This window comes from Glycine soja, chromosome 18, assembly GCF_004193775.1.
Source record: "Glycine soja cultivar W05 chromosome 18, ASM419377v2, whole genome shotgun sequence".
NCBI lineage: Eukaryota > Viridiplantae > Streptophyta > Magnoliopsida > Fabales > Fabaceae > Glycine > Glycine soja.
This window is the reverse complement of record NC_041019.1, coordinates 38,599,576-38,616,635: the sequence shown is the minus strand read 5'-3', so window position 1 is coordinate 38,616,635 and position 17,060 is coordinate 38,599,576. Positions and strand designations below refer to the sequence as shown.

The 17,060-nt window shown below is 31.5% G+C and overlaps 1 protein-coding gene across 1 annotated transcript; it reads left to right on the top strand.

Annotated features, from left to right (window-relative positions):
• Nucleotides 1–9,889: 9,889 nt before the first annotated feature.
• LOC114396710 (oleoyl-acyl carrier protein thioesterase 1, chloroplastic-like) lies at nucleotides 9,890–16,627 on the top strand. The gene is made up of 7 exons (XM_028358833.1): nucleotides 9,890–10,446; nucleotides 11,295–11,428; nucleotides 11,503–11,616; nucleotides 12,229–12,324; nucleotides 14,418–14,505; nucleotides 14,666–14,734; nucleotides 15,958–16,627. The coding sequence occupies exons 1-7, from the start codon at nucleotides 10,105–10,107 to the stop codon at nucleotides 16,237–16,239; spliced, it is 1,125 nt and encodes a 374-aa protein (XP_028214634.1). The 5' UTR covers nucleotides 9,890–10,104; the 3' UTR covers nucleotides 16,240–16,627.
• The last annotated feature ends 433 nt before the right edge of the window (nucleotides 16,628–17,060 follow it).

The window sequence follows — 17,060 nt, the reverse complement described above, 5'->3', positions numbered from 1 at the left end:
TATTAGTCTGATTTGTGTTAAAAAGGTATTATTAAAAATCTTTTTTAATTTGAAAATACAAAGTTTTATAAACACTGTCTATAGCAAAATCTTCTTATGTATTAGATTTCAAAATTTTTGGATAGCATGTATATATGTAATAACCATTGACAGGGTTCAGTGTCCTTCCAAGTCTTCACAAATTTATACTATATACCAATATATGAATATATAAAAAAAGCAAGTTATATATTTCATCAAATATGATAAAAGCATGTAGTTCTGTAACGTTGTTCAGATAGACGTAAATCCCAAAAGGAAACATTATCGAGTAGCAGTAGGTAATTAAATTACAACATAAAACTACTTAACCATAGATACATAAAAATTTCAACAACAAACATTTCTAAAATAGGGTACTGCACTGCCATCTTCAATTAGAGTCATCGTCATTCCATGTCAACTGCTTTCTGAATATGAGCTCCCATACTTGTTAATTAGGCCTGAAATAGAATCCTACCTCATCTCCGACGCTCAAGTCATTTTCTCTCAAGTATTGGTACCATGGTTCAGCAACACATTATAGGCCATCATGCATGATCAACTTCCATAGCAAAGGATGGTCATCATTACCTAGAACAATGATATTTTCTGTTGTGTCATCAACAAACTTGAGAACATCCGTTGGCAGTACCTACATTAGAACTTGGAAGTGAGTAAATATTTTAAGGTCAACAATAAAGACAACAGTGGTTAAATATATGAATGCAATCCTACCAATGGATGAGCGGCTAAGATCATAGGTTGGGTAAGATCTATAGTCCACACATGAGTTCTTGAGGTTGCAGGTGACCTTCCACATGTTTATTTATCCAGTGGTGGCATGAAGTGAAGATTGAATATCCAATCTTTCTCAGGAGCAGAAAAAGTGATCGTCACACCTTCATGAATGTCCAAAGCTTTTCTGAACTCCTTCAAGCCATTAGCAAAATAGTATCTGCTGTAATATTTTCTAACCTTTATATTGTGGATACATCCATTGTATCAGAACAACACATTTGGTGGATAGTGTGGAGTCCATTGTCTATGATAGATTGATGGTATCTCAATCAAGTTCTATAAGTACAACATTTAAACATATCAAATATATATGTTGAATCATTTGATAAGTACAGTAAACATCATTGGTTTTCGATGAACAGAAATCAATAAAATTGTATAGGTGGGGAAGTACTTACTCTATCAGTATGCAATGTCGTTACAAATTGGTATGTCAGTGTACATCCCAATAAGTTAGGTGGGTCCTATATGACAATAATTTATGTAATTAGTCACTTTTAATTTGTACCCATTTCATAAAGAAAAAATATGTACACGCATCATGGGGAAGTGGTGGGGAAGTGGGAAACACATAATGTGGAACGGGCACTAATGATATGTTATGGGGCCCAAAAAAATTATTTGAATGTGTTATACAATCGACATTGTATGCGAAAAAAAAAACAAAATAAGCAACAAAAATAGTTGAGTGTATTGCAATCAAATATGGTAATCAACAACTTTTTTTATTATTAACATAAAAGTTGTGATTTATTGTTCATTTACATGCAAAGGTCAATTTACGCATGCGTGAAGTATGCAGATGTTATTATGCTAGTCAAATGCATAGTAGTATTTCAAAGGGAATGAGTTGGAAAATTATCATCTTCAATATTAGACTATTTATTGACGAAAATCCAGTAAGTGAAGTAAATCATTATCGTATATTTCTACTGACATAATACATTACTGTTATCAAACAACAAAGTAATTAGATGCACAATATGGTCATAAAAAGAATGACAAACATGAGGACATATGAGGAAACTATAACGAACATATACACATTGGAAGCAAAAGAGGAAGGATTGTAAAGTGAAAGAAACTTACAACATTGGAAGCTGTTGATGACTGTGTACTCATGGTGATAACGCTTGACTAATGTTGTTGGGCAGAATGAGTTGATACTTGGTGAAAATTTTTGTTTTTGGTTTCCACGGACAGATAGAACAATGAAGGTTTTCCTAATTAGTTATTCCAAAGTGTATAATACCAATGTGTATAATTAGATGGTTTTTACACAGTGAATAAAATGTGCATGATGTAACTGTCATAGCAATTAATGCGTATTGGAAAACTGTTTTTCATGGCATGTTTATTCGAATAATGTAATATTTTGATAACTTAATAGCAATTCATGATGACTATAATAATTGCATGCCTATTAGACTTCTGATAATTTAGAATCATAATTGCATGGCTTATAGACTCCCAAAAATTTAATTAATTATCATATCCTATATTATGTATATTAATTACATGGATTTTAGTGCCCAATAATAATTGCATTATGTATAATAATTGCATGACTTTTACACAGGTTAATTTTTCTTATTGAATATTTATTAATTTATATTCATTAACAATAATAATTGCATGTCTATCAAACTTTTGATAATTTGAATTCATAATTGCATGGCGTTTAGACTCCCGATAATTAATTAATTAATTAACATCTACTACATTAATTAATATATAGTAATCTTACTTCGTAATAATAAATACATTATGTTTAATAATTACATGGGTTTTAGTTTCATGATATTAATTGCACTATGTATAATAATTGCAAGGCTTTTACTCTTCCCCGTAATACTTTTTATTTATTATTTATTAATTAATATTCATTCTTTAATTATTTAATACGTATAATTACCTGCCTTTTAGACTCCCGATATTTTACTTAATGTAACTGCCCAACAGTTATTTGTAACTTGGTAATAATAATTACAATAAGTACATTAATTGCATTGCTTTTAGTCTCCCAATATTAATAACATTAATTACAATTTGTTGTAATATGTATCTTAATTGAATAACTTTTACTTTCCTGATAAATTTGATTGATTTATTATTTATATTAATTATTTATTATACATTGGTTAATATTTATTTGTATAACTGCACATCTTTTAGACTGCCAATATGACCCTTGATGTAACTGCTGCATAGTTATTGGGCATTGCGATATATTGGGCATTGGAAAATTCTTGTTCATGTGACGTCTAGTCTATTAATTACATATCTCCTAATATCTAATGTAATATGTAACATCTAGTAAGATTATAACCTAATAATAATAACACAAATAATATAGTATAAAATAATAATAATAATAATAATAATAATGGTAACTGTCTTGGCACAAATTTCAATGAACATCATTTGTAGAGATGGTAGATGAATATACATTACCGTAATAAGAAGGACAATTTTTCTAAAGATTGGATCTGACTTTTCAGCCTACAAGTAAATGCTACTAAATTTTATATTAATATTAGTATAGTATTTACAAATATAAAATGAAAAAATTGTATCGAACAATTGACCCCACAAAGTTGAAATGACTACAAAAATGTAATAGAATGCATTTCAAATTTTTTGGTCCAATTTTATGCAGGTTGTTTTGTGTGTGTTTGGATTTCAAATTAAAACACATTAAACTTTGCCCATATGTTGTAATTTTTTTGGTCATGTTATATTTGGTCAATTCTAAACCAAAGTTTGTATGTTTATTATATTCACCAATAAAAAATTAATTATATGAATTGTAGTTATTTGCTGGAAATATTTATGATATCAAATTTAATGATACATATTACTCTCGATACATATTAGTGTTCATACATGGGTATTTGTAATTGTTCCATATCACAAAACACAGGTTAATTTGGACCTATTTGCTAGTATCAAAAGGATATACCACATGTAAAACAGGACATGCATATTAAAATGAGTTACAATATTTATATCAAATAGCAACTAATTACTCAACTTTGATATGCTTATTCCTCGATAGTTGATATGGTGTGTATTCGTCATACTCAAATTCACTACTGCCTTGCTGATCAGACATTCTTTTGGCAGGAGTGACAAACGCAGTCTTTCCAGGATCGTAATCAGCTGGCTGTGACAATGAAGGTTGTGTGTGACAATTAAAAATAATATTAATAAATAGGAATACATTATTTAAAATTATTTTTTGATGGCTTAGTAAATAAGATGTGTTCAAAAAAATTCCACCGTAGGATGGTAATCCTGTGATAAAGTTTCAGCACCAACATTTGGTAATTTCCCTATACTTGGTTCATCCTGCATGTAGTACATTGATAATAAACATCAATTACAGGCATAAAATTAGCAAATAAACTGATTTAGTAAATTGTTTAGTACCTATAGAGAAAGTGTGGATGTCATTGTGTGGATAAGATGTTCCTCTTCCCTAACATCCAAGACAGATGATTGGTGCATTTGAAAACCTTGATCTCATCACCACTCTATGAATGAATAAACAATTTAAATGAAATATGAATATAAGTATGGATGATTGTAATTTAGAGAACATACTTCAATCAACTCTTGATGACATTCATCGGCCATTTTACCAAAGATTTTGATACATGTCGCATCCAAGAAATGGAAGTTAGCCTTCTCCCTATTTTGTTCCATTTTCAGAACTAACTTATACCTTACACAACAATATCCTTTCAGTAAAGACTGAAATAATATACATAATAAGTCGTTGGAATTGATTTTGTTGGATATTTGGGGAGAAATATAAGTTACCTTGGAAGGGTGTGAGTAACTTGGTTCTGGCATGAACGACAGGCTGCACCAATTTTTAATGGGTCAAATGTTGTAGTACAGTAGGGACAACTATCATAACTCCACGGTGTATTAATGATCACTTCATCCACCATACCAACAGTCAAACAGTAACAATCCTAAATGAATAAAAATAAAATAGAAAATAATTAAGTGGTAATGTTAATAAATGTTATCCAAATAACATTCATTAATTAAAAACTTAAACTTGTTACCTGTCTCAGTCTACTTATTTCACCTAAGTTGACCATTCGAGCATTATGCAAGAACTTTTCCACTGAGTTTTGTTGGGAATATTGGCTATATTGTTATTGACAAACACTTCCTTCATCTGATACTCCGCCAACATAAAATGGCATACGTACATCTAAACTGCATTCCTCAGCATCATAAAATTTGAGTTTTATTATGACTGTGCAACAACAGATGAAAAAAATAATGCATCCATTGTACCTATTACGGAATTGTTGGATTTCTGCTATATCAGTGTTGACATACAACTTCGACCCATGCTTGATGTTTTGGACACTGAGTGGATACTTGTTGCAAAAAATATTATAGTTACATGTATAATGCATTGATATATTAAATTGCAGCTAATATGTAAAAAATAAAAAATTACATTACAATGACCTTTAGGATCTTTGATCTTAGCAAGTGTTAACATAACCACCAATGGCTTCCTAACAAAATGGTTTTTCTCGATAGAATCATCAAGCTGAAGAGCATATTCCTCCCACACGGTCATGATGATCTCAGCATCACTATAACAGAACAAAACATATAGAGTGGAACATTAAATTAAAAATTAAAAATATTACAAAAGAATACTACTTCTAATGGTACACATCTAAATAGGCCTTAAAAAATAATGGCATGAACAATACCTATTATCTCTCAACTTGACTGTAACTCTATATGTAGGATTAACTATTTTACGTTCAATGACTTCGGTCACAACACCGACAACATCTATTTAAAAACCACGACAAAACACAATTGCAAGTTTTGTTGACAAATTATCATACTATCCATAGTAGAAATTGGTTAATGCACTTACCAACTAAAGTATCACGCGAAGCTACATTATCAACAAATTCAGTAATAACATGGATATTAGGAGAAATCTTAGGACATTCAACCTCCTTCACAGAAGTAGTTTTGACCAAATAAACCAAAAATGGAATTGTACTCACTTTGTATTCAGAAGGATTGTCAAAAACTTTGATGTTCTGAATCAAATATGCACAACCACAACGCAACTTTGACTCAAATTCAGGAAAAATTTTTTACCATAGAGTGGCGTCAATCTTTGCACCCTGCAACAGTTACGAATGAAAGTCGTGAATATATGAAATTTCCAAAACCAATGAAAGTGGAGAATATAAAAATCACTGTTTGGTCCATCAACACCATCTCATTTGCTTGTCTACCATTGTGCTTGTTAACATGCCACATATCAGTGATTCAGACCGCTATCTTCCAAGTCCCTTTCTTGGTATGCAATTCAGAGATGAAGTTTTCCTTCCGAGACATCACTACAAATAAATGACAATATTTTTTTTTGTAAATACATAAGAATAATTTATGAAACACAATACAGTATGGAGAAACAATGTTTGAAGTAGACAGTGGGGAATAAGAAAAGTCCGCAATGTGTGTTGCAAAAATTAGAGAGAGCCAGAGGACTTGGAACACCTACTAAGCCACTACTACGACACAAAGGCCTAAGACAGAACACTTTGCAAACAACATAGGACATGTAAAAAAAAAAGGAACTGAGGCACTACTACGACACAAAGATCTAAGCATAAACGTTTCGAAAGGCATACAAATAACAAAAATGTAGCAAAAAATTTCCCATATAAATCTAAACAACATAGACAGGCAGAACACTTTGCAAACAACATAGGCAGATAGAACACTTTGCAAACAACATAGGACATGCGATGAGACACCTATTGAGCCACTACTACGACACAAAGATATAAGCATAAACGTTTCAGAAAGGCATCAACAAAAAAATGTACCTAAATGGTCCCGCTTCAAGTAAGGGAATCAAAACAAAAAGTAGATAAACCACGTAAAGTAAACAAACCTAGACACCACAAAGTTGTACTCATGCAGATTTGACTTCAATATGCCAACATAATAAAAGAAACACAACATAACAAGTAACAAAAAAGGAAATTGCGAAGTATATATACACGAAGAAGATAAAAATCATAAAATAACAAATAAAGCAACACATGACGAACCTGTACTAATGCAGATCTGACCTTAAATTGCAGCAAAACAAAAATATCGCAGCATATAACAAATAAATTACGAAATATTGAACTTCGGTATAGAAAACGAACCTGTACTTAGGGATGGGGGTTACTTATTTCACCTTTTTGTTTTTCCTGCAAAGAAAATGAAGCTTTACTGAGGTAGTTGGTAATAAATAACGAAATCGCAAACTTTGGATATGCAAAGCAAATCAACCTGTACCTACAGTTGGGGGTTACTTATTTGACTTTGTTCTTTCAGTTGCAAAGAAAACGAACTTATATCCGGCTTGCTAGATTCTTCGTTCAGTATCCAACAACTTTCATTCCGCCTTCTTTCTCGTTCTCGACCAAAAACAAATGGGAGGTCCAGTTAGGGTTAGTGGTCACTTAGCGGTCCTGTTTCTGCAAATGGCGCTCTAACCCCACACTGAGTTGGTCAGAGGAGGGCATTGGAAATTGAACCTTCTTGGGAACAAAAAGGCATTGGTAACAGAAGCGTAATAAAAACAAAAGACAAAAAATAACATATACATAGTGTGATGTTGACGTTTTTGGGTGGGAATTACGTTGGTTAATATCACGGCACATAAGCAAAATTGGTACACATAAGCAAAGTTAAGGCCTTGTTTGTATAAAGATAGATGAAAATATGAAGTCTTAAGGGAAAACGTGTTTGCACAAAAGACCTCTTTATTATTCAATCAATTGAATCTCTTCTATTTTGTTATTCTAGTTAATTATTTGTCATGATCATCTACTTGTAATTAATCAAATATGAAGCAATTGAATTCATATGACTTTGTATGATCAAATTTGTTGTATAATTTCCAATTAGATTAATAGCCTTTAATCAACCTCTATGTAATTTATCCTTTATCCTAATTTAAGGCTCATATGCACAACTGAGAATTAGTATTATTAGACCTTGAGAAAATATTGATTAATGAGTTTTGTAGGCAATTGGCAATTGAAGTATAATTTAGGGTTCAATTAAAATAAGAATTAAGGTAGTTTAGGGTACACATGAGGTCATAATATGAGGTTTTCTTATTTGAAAGTTACCTTCAATAGCATTACTTTCTTGTTTTTGTTTTGTTTTTTGCGGAATATTATATTAAAACTCCTTTTTTTCAAATTGTCTATTAAAATCAAATTGTTTGATTTTATTTCATAATTGAATTATTTTGAAACTACAACTGATCCTTCGAGTATGATATCTAGACTTAGGTTCATTGTTACTCCCACATATGTTACGTTTGCCCTTAGTACAACTAACATCTAATGTGTTAGTACCCATTAATAAGTGTTCCCACATTAGCTACAAGTGCTAAGAAAACACTTTCATCATAAAATATATGATTAAGTTATAGAAACTTAATCCAAACAAGAGTGCCATCAATTTTTGCTTCCAGTGAGATGGATGAAGGGGACCATGTTTGCACTCATAGATAATCATCAAAGATCATGCATTGTCCTTGCTGCATGACCTTACTTTAGTCATACTCCTCATCAATTAACCATACAAAAATCTAATATGTTCATTTAAAAATCAAATATACCCAAAGGTTCAAAATTGTTTCTCACGGTGAAAGGTTTTTTTTTCGGTCTTTTTATTGATTTTGATAATTTTTAATTGTCTTAAATTATAATTTTAAATTTAAAATAAATAGTATTAATTTTTGAGCCACAATTAAAATTTGTAACTATCATATCATCATTTGTCATATCATCACTTAAATGACAATAAAAATCTAAAAGAAATTTTTTTTATCATAACTCAATGCAATTTTTTTTATCAAGAATTCAAAGCAAAATTCAAAATTTTATAAGGGATCTAAAAGTTATTTAAGTTTTTTTTTTTCAATTTTTTTCCTAAATCCCTCTCTATATGATATATTATCTTATACTTGTAATATCAACTAAACACATTAATAACTTCTCGTCTCTTTTAATTTATCATGTTCAATATTTTTTATTTTAACTTGAATTTCATTTTTTTAAATTTTAATAATTAAAATAACAATATAAATTATTGATCATAAATTTTAAATATAATTTACTTGTTTAGAAATATTTATTTATTACATATTTTAATTATAATATAATTTATATATTTTGAAATATTTTTCATTATAAATTTTAGATCTTAAATGTATTAAAGAATGATTTACTTTATATGATACAAAGACTAAAACTCTACTATTTATAATTTTATAAAGTAACTAATATTTTAGCCAATGCATTGCAAACCATAAAATATTTATTTTATATAACTAAAAATTATAGTTTATTATAAATAATAATTTTAAATATATAAATTATATTATAATTGTAATTTGTAATAAATAAATATTTTTAATATACTACATAAGTTATATTTTAGATTATCATAATTTTTCTTAAAAAATGTTTTAAATTAAATCTTTTGAAACATTTAAATTAAAGTTAAAATAAAAGATTTTGAGTAATAGATTAAAAAAGATAAAATAATTAAGTTAAATTGTTTAGTTGATATTTTTTTAAAAGGAATCATTTAGTTGGTATTGTAAATAAAGGAAAGTAGCTATGCAGGAGGAAAAAGTAAAACAAGTAATTTAATTACAATTTATTATGTTTGATAAATTTATTTAAAATAATTCAAACAATAATTTATAATTAAATAATAATATAAAATTATTTTACACATATTAATACATATACATTAAACTCTTAAAAGTTTAAAAAGAATATATCATGGACAAGAAGAGTAAAGTTGCTCCCTCATAAAACAAGAGTATTCAAAATTTGAAATGAGACTTAAGAAGCAGTATATATATATATATATATATTTTTTTTTTTTTTTTTTTTTTTTTAAAAACAAACATCGATTTAATCGTTGGACGGTTAAAAAGTTGAAGAAGACAAGGGAGGTTTGGTTTGGTGGAAAACAGAAATAAAAAAAGAAAAAGAGCACCATCGAGAACACGTGCTTCATTCACCACTTCAGTGTCGCTTCCCATCTCTATCTCTTCGACAACGTCGTTCGATTCAAAACCACTTGTTTGTTGCACTCCGCCTCTTCCCCTTCTTTCTCATTCTCATACGCACCCAGTCACCCAGCTTTCCCTTTTTCCTATTTTTTTTCTCTTTTTTTATTAAAAAAATAAAAATGTTCAAGCTTTCGTGCAATGGCTTGGACCGGGCTCACTCCCTGGCCCAATGCGGCTTCGCGGGCCGGCCCGCCTGCGCCGTCCCTCGCCGGAGGAGGAGCGGCGTCTCCGGATTCCGGTTGCCGGAAGGCAGGTCGATCCGGGTGTCCGCGGCGGTGTCGGCAAAGGACGGCGCGGTGGCGACCCGGGTAGAGGCGGATCCCGGTACGCTGGCGGACCGGCTGAGGGTGGGGAGCTTGACGGAGGATGGGTTGTCTTATAAGGAGAAGTTCATTGTGAGGAGCTACGAAGTTGGGATCAATAAGACTGCCACTGTTGAAACCATTGCCAATCTCTTGCAGGTCCTGATTTTTTGTTTGTTTGTTTAAATTGGGTGATTTCATTTGATTTGATTGCTTCATCTTGTTTAATTGGGTGATTGATTGGGATTTTGAGCATCTTGGTGTTTCTGGAATGGGAAATGGGATTTCTTTTTTCTGTTTCTTAAGTGAAAAATGAATTTTTTTTTTTGGCAACTGGGGTTGTTTTGCTTTGACTAAAACTGTTTTGAAGTTTACAAATTGAAGATTTGTACCATTCGAGGTTGTTTTGTGTACTATGTTTTTATAGCTTTATGGTTTTGCTGTTTTGTGCCAATTTTAGTAGTCCAGATTTGGAGGCACTGAGTTCCATGCATGGAGTGTTGGAGTTTGTAGTATAAGATTTTGGAGAAGTGTGCTTTGTTTTCTTCTTCGTGCTTCTTTTTTGTATTAGTACTAAATTTGTTTCCTTGATTTTAACTCTCTGATTCAGAATAATTGTCATATTAAAAATTCGTACTCTTATTTCTAGTCTTGATCTTGTGAAAATGCTATAAACTTCTTTTTATTATATTATCTTCTTGGTATTTCTTTAATGCTCTCTTAATGATTTGCTCATTGTAATACCATTGTTGCATCCCAGGTTTGAGACAAGGCAGTCCCTTGACTCATCAAAACCAAAAGATGAAAATCAGTAGGAAAATATAATTGATTTTTTTTATTTTCTAAAGTATCAAATAAATTTGGATGTCTTTTAGAGACTGTTGAATAAACAAAAAAGAAGATAGATCTCACCTTAGGAACTGAATTTATCTAATGTGAAGAGCATGTGCTATTGTATTCTTCAAACTCAAATGAATTTTGAAATGTTTGGCGACTTTGTGTTATAGGAGGTTGGATGTAATCATGCTCAGAGTGTTGGATATTCTACTGATGGTTTTGCAACCACCCCTACGATGAGAAAATTGCGTCTCATATGGGTTACTGCTCGCATGCACATTGAAATCTACAAATACCCTGCTTGGTTGGTTTTTGTTCTTTATAACACTCGGTTTATAAACTCTAATTTGAAAAGTCTAACTTAAATGATTCCAACAGGAGTGACATTGTTGAGATAGAGACATGGTGCCAAGGGGAAGGAAGGGTTGGGACAAGGCGTGATTTTATACTGAAAGACTATGCAACTGATGAAGTTATTGGAAGGGCAACAAGGTAAAGATTTTCCATTATGCACTATAATCTATCGAGTTTTTTCTGGCGTGGCTCCTTTCGGGTCTTAAATGGCAGATCAATTGTTAACAATCAGATATATATGCTTACTTTGTGTAGGACTAGGATGATATTTGACCATTCTTTGATTTCTGGGCAACCTTGTAGAGGACCCATCACGAGCTTTTCCTTTTGATCTCTTTTGTTCTTGTAAAATCTCTTTCCTCATTTGAGCTCATGATAGTTTCTTTTGGTACCAACCAACCATTAATGATAAGCCTATATAATATAACCTATGCTATTTAGTGGCAAAAAGGATAGGAGACTAAACTACTGGTTATTACAATTAATCCTCAAGTCACATTACAAGGATGCTCGGGATTTTATAAAAGCATAAAGCTCAGAAGCAATACTGTCCCAAAATCTAAATTTGACAGAAAATTATCCATTGATGCAAATCAAGATACATTAACAATTAGTTCATTTGCATCATAAATTGGTGCATCTGTAAATTTTGACATGTTTATGTTTTGTTGCATACAATAGCTATACTGTCTGAAATAATTTGTTTTAGATACTTTCTTATAGTTGACTATTTATATTTAATTGTTTCAGCAAATGGGTAATGATGAATCAGGACACCAGACGACTCCAGAAGGTTTCTGATGATGTTAAAGAAGAGTATTTGGTTTTCTGTCCTCGAGAGCCCAGGTAGTCACTTTTCTTTATCATTTGCTGCCAATGCATTACAACTTACTCAAACTTTGTTAGACGATTTGTTTTATTTAGGTGTTCTTAATCATTGTAGTAATAACAAGACTTGATAAGCAGAAGAGATCAAACTTTCTGGGATTTCTTAGCTCACTAGTGCAAAGAGGGTTACACTACTTGATCAATATTCTATATTTTTATGGATTCTGGAATAAACTAAATTATAGCATATGATCTTGCATGCATCAATAGTACATTTTGAAATGACTTCTTACAACTTTTATTTGGTAGGAGGGAGGAGCCTACCAGCTTGATATAATTTGTGATAAACTGCAGTGCAGGTTGTTAATTGCCATTTACTAGGTAGTAAGTGAGGCATCACTAATGAGGATGTCATTAGATGGTCAAGTAAAATCTGGGACACGTGTTCGCATATTTATGTAGCCTATATATTTGAAATCACTTTTGCCAGTTTCAAGATTCAAGCTTTATTAATTGGGTGAGAATGGTCTTTTGGGGGGAGGGGTATAGGTTGAGGGAGGATGAAAGGTGGAGAACTATTACCAAAAGAACAAAAGTTGAGCACCCCTCCAACCCAACTATATTAATGTGTTATGTTATGCTGCCCAATTGTTTTTGTTGGAATTGTGGGAGTTAATGTATCATTGCAAAGATCAGAGTCGAAGTGAATAGTTTAATTCCTTATTATTGTTTTTGTAATTGTAAAATGTATTTATTCTTTTATGCATGTAAATATCAAGGATGCTGAGTACTCCCTCTCAAGTAATTCATGAGACTTCTATCTAATTTCTACAATAAAGTATCTCAAGTTTATTGTATGTGTGTGTAGGATAAATTAATCTCACCTCCCTTGAGGTATAATGATACACCAATATCGCTCTCTTTTTTGACATTGCATACACTGCCTCAATACATATAACAATATAAAATATAACAGAAGGCCTGTGTTAAGGTTAAGGGTACATGGCGTTATGTTATATAAATTGAGGGAGGTTTGTGTTGGATCATGGATGAAAAGAAAACAAGGGATATTGCGTATAATATTGATAAACTTCTGGTTGTGTGAGTGTAATTTGTCACACACACACATATTTAAAGAAATATTATTTCTTGATTGGTACTTAAACATTTCCAGAAGGAAGTTTCACCATTAAAATAAATCAAAATGTAGGTATACAAGTATCATTTTTTCATACCCTCCCTCTCTGTGTTATAGATTTCTTGAAATAATGATTTAGCCTAGGATTATAGTTTATGTGTATTTAAATGAGGGAAAATAAGGAGACAGGATTTGGAGTCCATCTCGTTGGACAGAAACCTAGATAGATCAGTGATCAGAATTCCTGTTCTAAACTGAAAACAACTCTGTAGATGTTATCTTAATTTACCTCACTAAAACATATGGAGAACCACTATTTGAAGAGCATCCCACATAATTCTAGAACTGACTGAACTCTTTCTGAACTTAATGACCTTTTGGTTTTTTATCAACTGCCCTTGATTACGGACTCCTAGCAGTGAAAATAGCTGTTTTCATCACTTCATAATTAAGAATCACTATTGCTAATCTGTAGAATTCTTAATTGACAAATAAAGGAGAATTAACAGCATCACCATCATTGTTATTCATATCTAATTGTTGAAATTGTGATATCATTTCCATCAACAACACAAACTTAGATTCTATTACTTTCAGCGGCTTCTGCCACTTCCCTCTTTTAGGAAAGGATGTGAGGAAGTTTCATAGTGATTTCTGATAAAATTGTGGGAACTTACTACAAACACTATCTTCCATTATTTTAGAAATGAGTCTTCCTATAAAAGATTCATAGTTTTTCTTTGGTAATTGCCAATTGGTACAAAAATTGACTTGAACAATTTTTTTCTGGCTTAGTTAGCATGCTACAAGTAGCTTGGTTGAATTATTAGGGCTGAATGATCATACCGCATTGCTTGTCTTGTTACTGTTACTGTTAGTGACTTGGTGGGTTTCAAATTTCAATACCCTGGCTGGATTGCGGCTTAACTTGTGATTTTATTTTCTTTGTCCAAATCTTCTTCTGTGGTTTTAGGTTAGCTATTCCAGAGGCAGATAGTAATAGCTTGAAGAAAATACCAAAATTGGAAGACCCTGCTCAGTATTCCAGACTTGGACTTGTGGTATGATCATTTGCCTCAGTGAACCTTTTTCTGTTATTTTCTTTTTCCCTTTTTAACAGGCACAAAGGAAGGAATTTTATTGGTGATAAAATAGTTGGCAAATCCAGCATATTTCAATTTTCAAGAGCCTGGCCTTCTCATTGTGCTTTTTATTTTGCAGCCAAGAAGAGCGGATCTGGACATGAATCAGCATGTTAACAATGTCACCTATATTGGATGGGTGCTTGAGGTTGTTGGATTGTCTTTTTAATTAATTGAAATACTATCTATTTCATGTTTTAGCTAGTTTATTTGTCACAAAATCATCTTTTGGATAAACAGTTTATATCATGTTCTCATTTAATTTTACATTCATGAAATCTTTATATCTCAAGGTGCAATGTTTTCAAAATTAAGAAAATATCAATTACTTGATTGCATACTTCATACTTGATATGTTCAATTTTTCTGATGTTTGGCATCTTAGATCAAAAGCACAATTATTAATAATTCAATGGTCGGACTGACAAAATTTACATTAGATGTTCTTACTTGATATGTTTCCTATATACTTTTATGCATTTAATCCTTTTTTTTTCAATATTTTTGGATACTTGTATGTGTGTTATTTCTTCCAAATGGCATGTACTGTCACTTGCATTTCATAATTCACTAATATTGGTTCTACTTTTCACTAGAATATTTGCCATTTCTTAGATATGCTAGTGTTGCTTTGAATTTGTTAGTTATAATTTTTCTTTCATGTTCAACACCCAGAAAAAACATGGTTTTGACACATTTCTAAAATCAAGATTGGCTTTTGCAAACAAGTAATAAAAATGTGTATTAATTTAGATCTAAATGAAAAAGAAAATGAGGCTATATGTTTAATGTATAAGCTGATAATTTAAGCAGTTTAAATAAACTGTTTTAAAAAACAATCAATTGAAATTTTTCATCAAGAAGTGGTCTGTGTACCATTCTTTTGACAAAAATCCATGGTTTTGAATATTTTTGGAGCAACCTATCTAATATATATCTGTTGCTGGATTACTGGAAACTAATTTAATTGAGGTCATGCTGGGTCAACTTTTTTTATCTTTAATTTTTTAGCCTTGGCTAAAGTTGACATTAATGATAGTCAGCTGTTTAGACCTTAGATGTACAATTAGAAATACAATGGTGTTGATATAATGATATTATTATCATATCTACATGATGTTAAAATAACCAGTGAATTAGAATTGGAAATAATGACAGACAGGAAGATGCTTTAAATACTGTTTTGTATAAATGAATTTTCATGCACTTCATTTGATTTGGAATTTTTTTTTTTTCTCCTCTTCTGGTTTGTTGCTTATTCTATAATCACCCTTGTCATAAATAACATACATGTGACCTATATTATCAATTTTTATGTAGAAAAATGTCTTATCATGTTGATGTCACTAACATACTGTCTTACTTTATCAGAGCATGCCTCAAGAAATCATTGATAGCCATGAGTTGCAGAGTATTACCTTGGATTACAGACGAGAGTGCGGACAACATGACATAGTCGATTCCCTCACTAGTGTGGAAGCGATACAGGGTGGTGCCGAGGCAGTTCCAGAACTGAAAGGTACAAATGGATCTGCCACGGCAAGGGAAGACAAACATGAACACCAGCAGTTTCTGCATCTACTTAGGTTGTCTACTGAAGGACTTGAGATAAACCGGGGACGAACAGAATGGAGAAAGAAAGCTCCAAGATGAGAACCATTATGTGTGCTTCCACCCGAATCCATGATTCTGTTTTTGTCTTGTGTTGTTTCATGTTACCAGGGTTGTCTTATCAATTTTCCCTTGATATTTTGCTTAGAGTTTGTGCGCTTAATAGGGATTGAAGAGTTAAAATATTGCTTCTGTTTTCTTGTCATGCTCAAAAATTTAAGTTGTCCAAATCCCGTAGTTAGGCTATATAGGTTGACATCAATCTCTGATCCATTAGTATCAGATTCCATGAATGTCATTGTACCTTAAGGGAGCATAGAAATCCAGGAAGTTGGTATGGATCTGCCATCTACTGCATGACTTGAACAATGTGTGTTAAAATAATCATTTTGAAATAATTCAATTAGCTAATTATTAATGTTCTTACTAATCTTGTTGTCTCCATTTATCAAAAGTAACTTTTGCTTATTATCATTACGTACTGCAGTGCATGTTTATCCGAAGAATGTGGCATTTGAGATAGTGGCTATGCTTGCCATTGCAATAGGCTATTAAAAAGTACAAATTTTTATTTAAATATTTTAGAATCTTTAATTACAAACTGTGTTGTTCTAAAGTGTTACTTTTATGAAATAAACTGTAAGGTGTGTCATTATTTCACTGTATTTTCCGGTGGTGGTAGCACTTTGTTCTATGCATATATGTGGCCGTGTACTGTAGTATATACCCTGAGCAGAATAGTACAATACAAATAGCCAAGTCATAATGTATATTTTTTTGTTTGTTATGGTAGTAGATGCATTATGCAAGCAGTTTTGAAGGAAAGGAAAAGAACAGATAAAAGAGGAGGGTTGAGAGCAGGG

Coding starts and splice junctions, on each gene's coding strand:
- LOC114396710 (XM_028358833.1), top strand. CDS start 10,105: ATGTTCAAGCTTTCGTGCAATGGCTTGGACCGGGCTCACTCCCTGGCC. Junction 11,617..12,228: donor GTTATTGGAAGGGCAACAAG/GTAAAGATTTTC, acceptor TAATTGTTTCAG/CAAATGGGTAATGATGAATC. Junction 14,735..15,957: donor ATATTGGATGGGTGCTTGAG/GTTGTTGGATTG, acceptor TTACTTTATCAG/AGCATGCCTCAAGAAATCAT.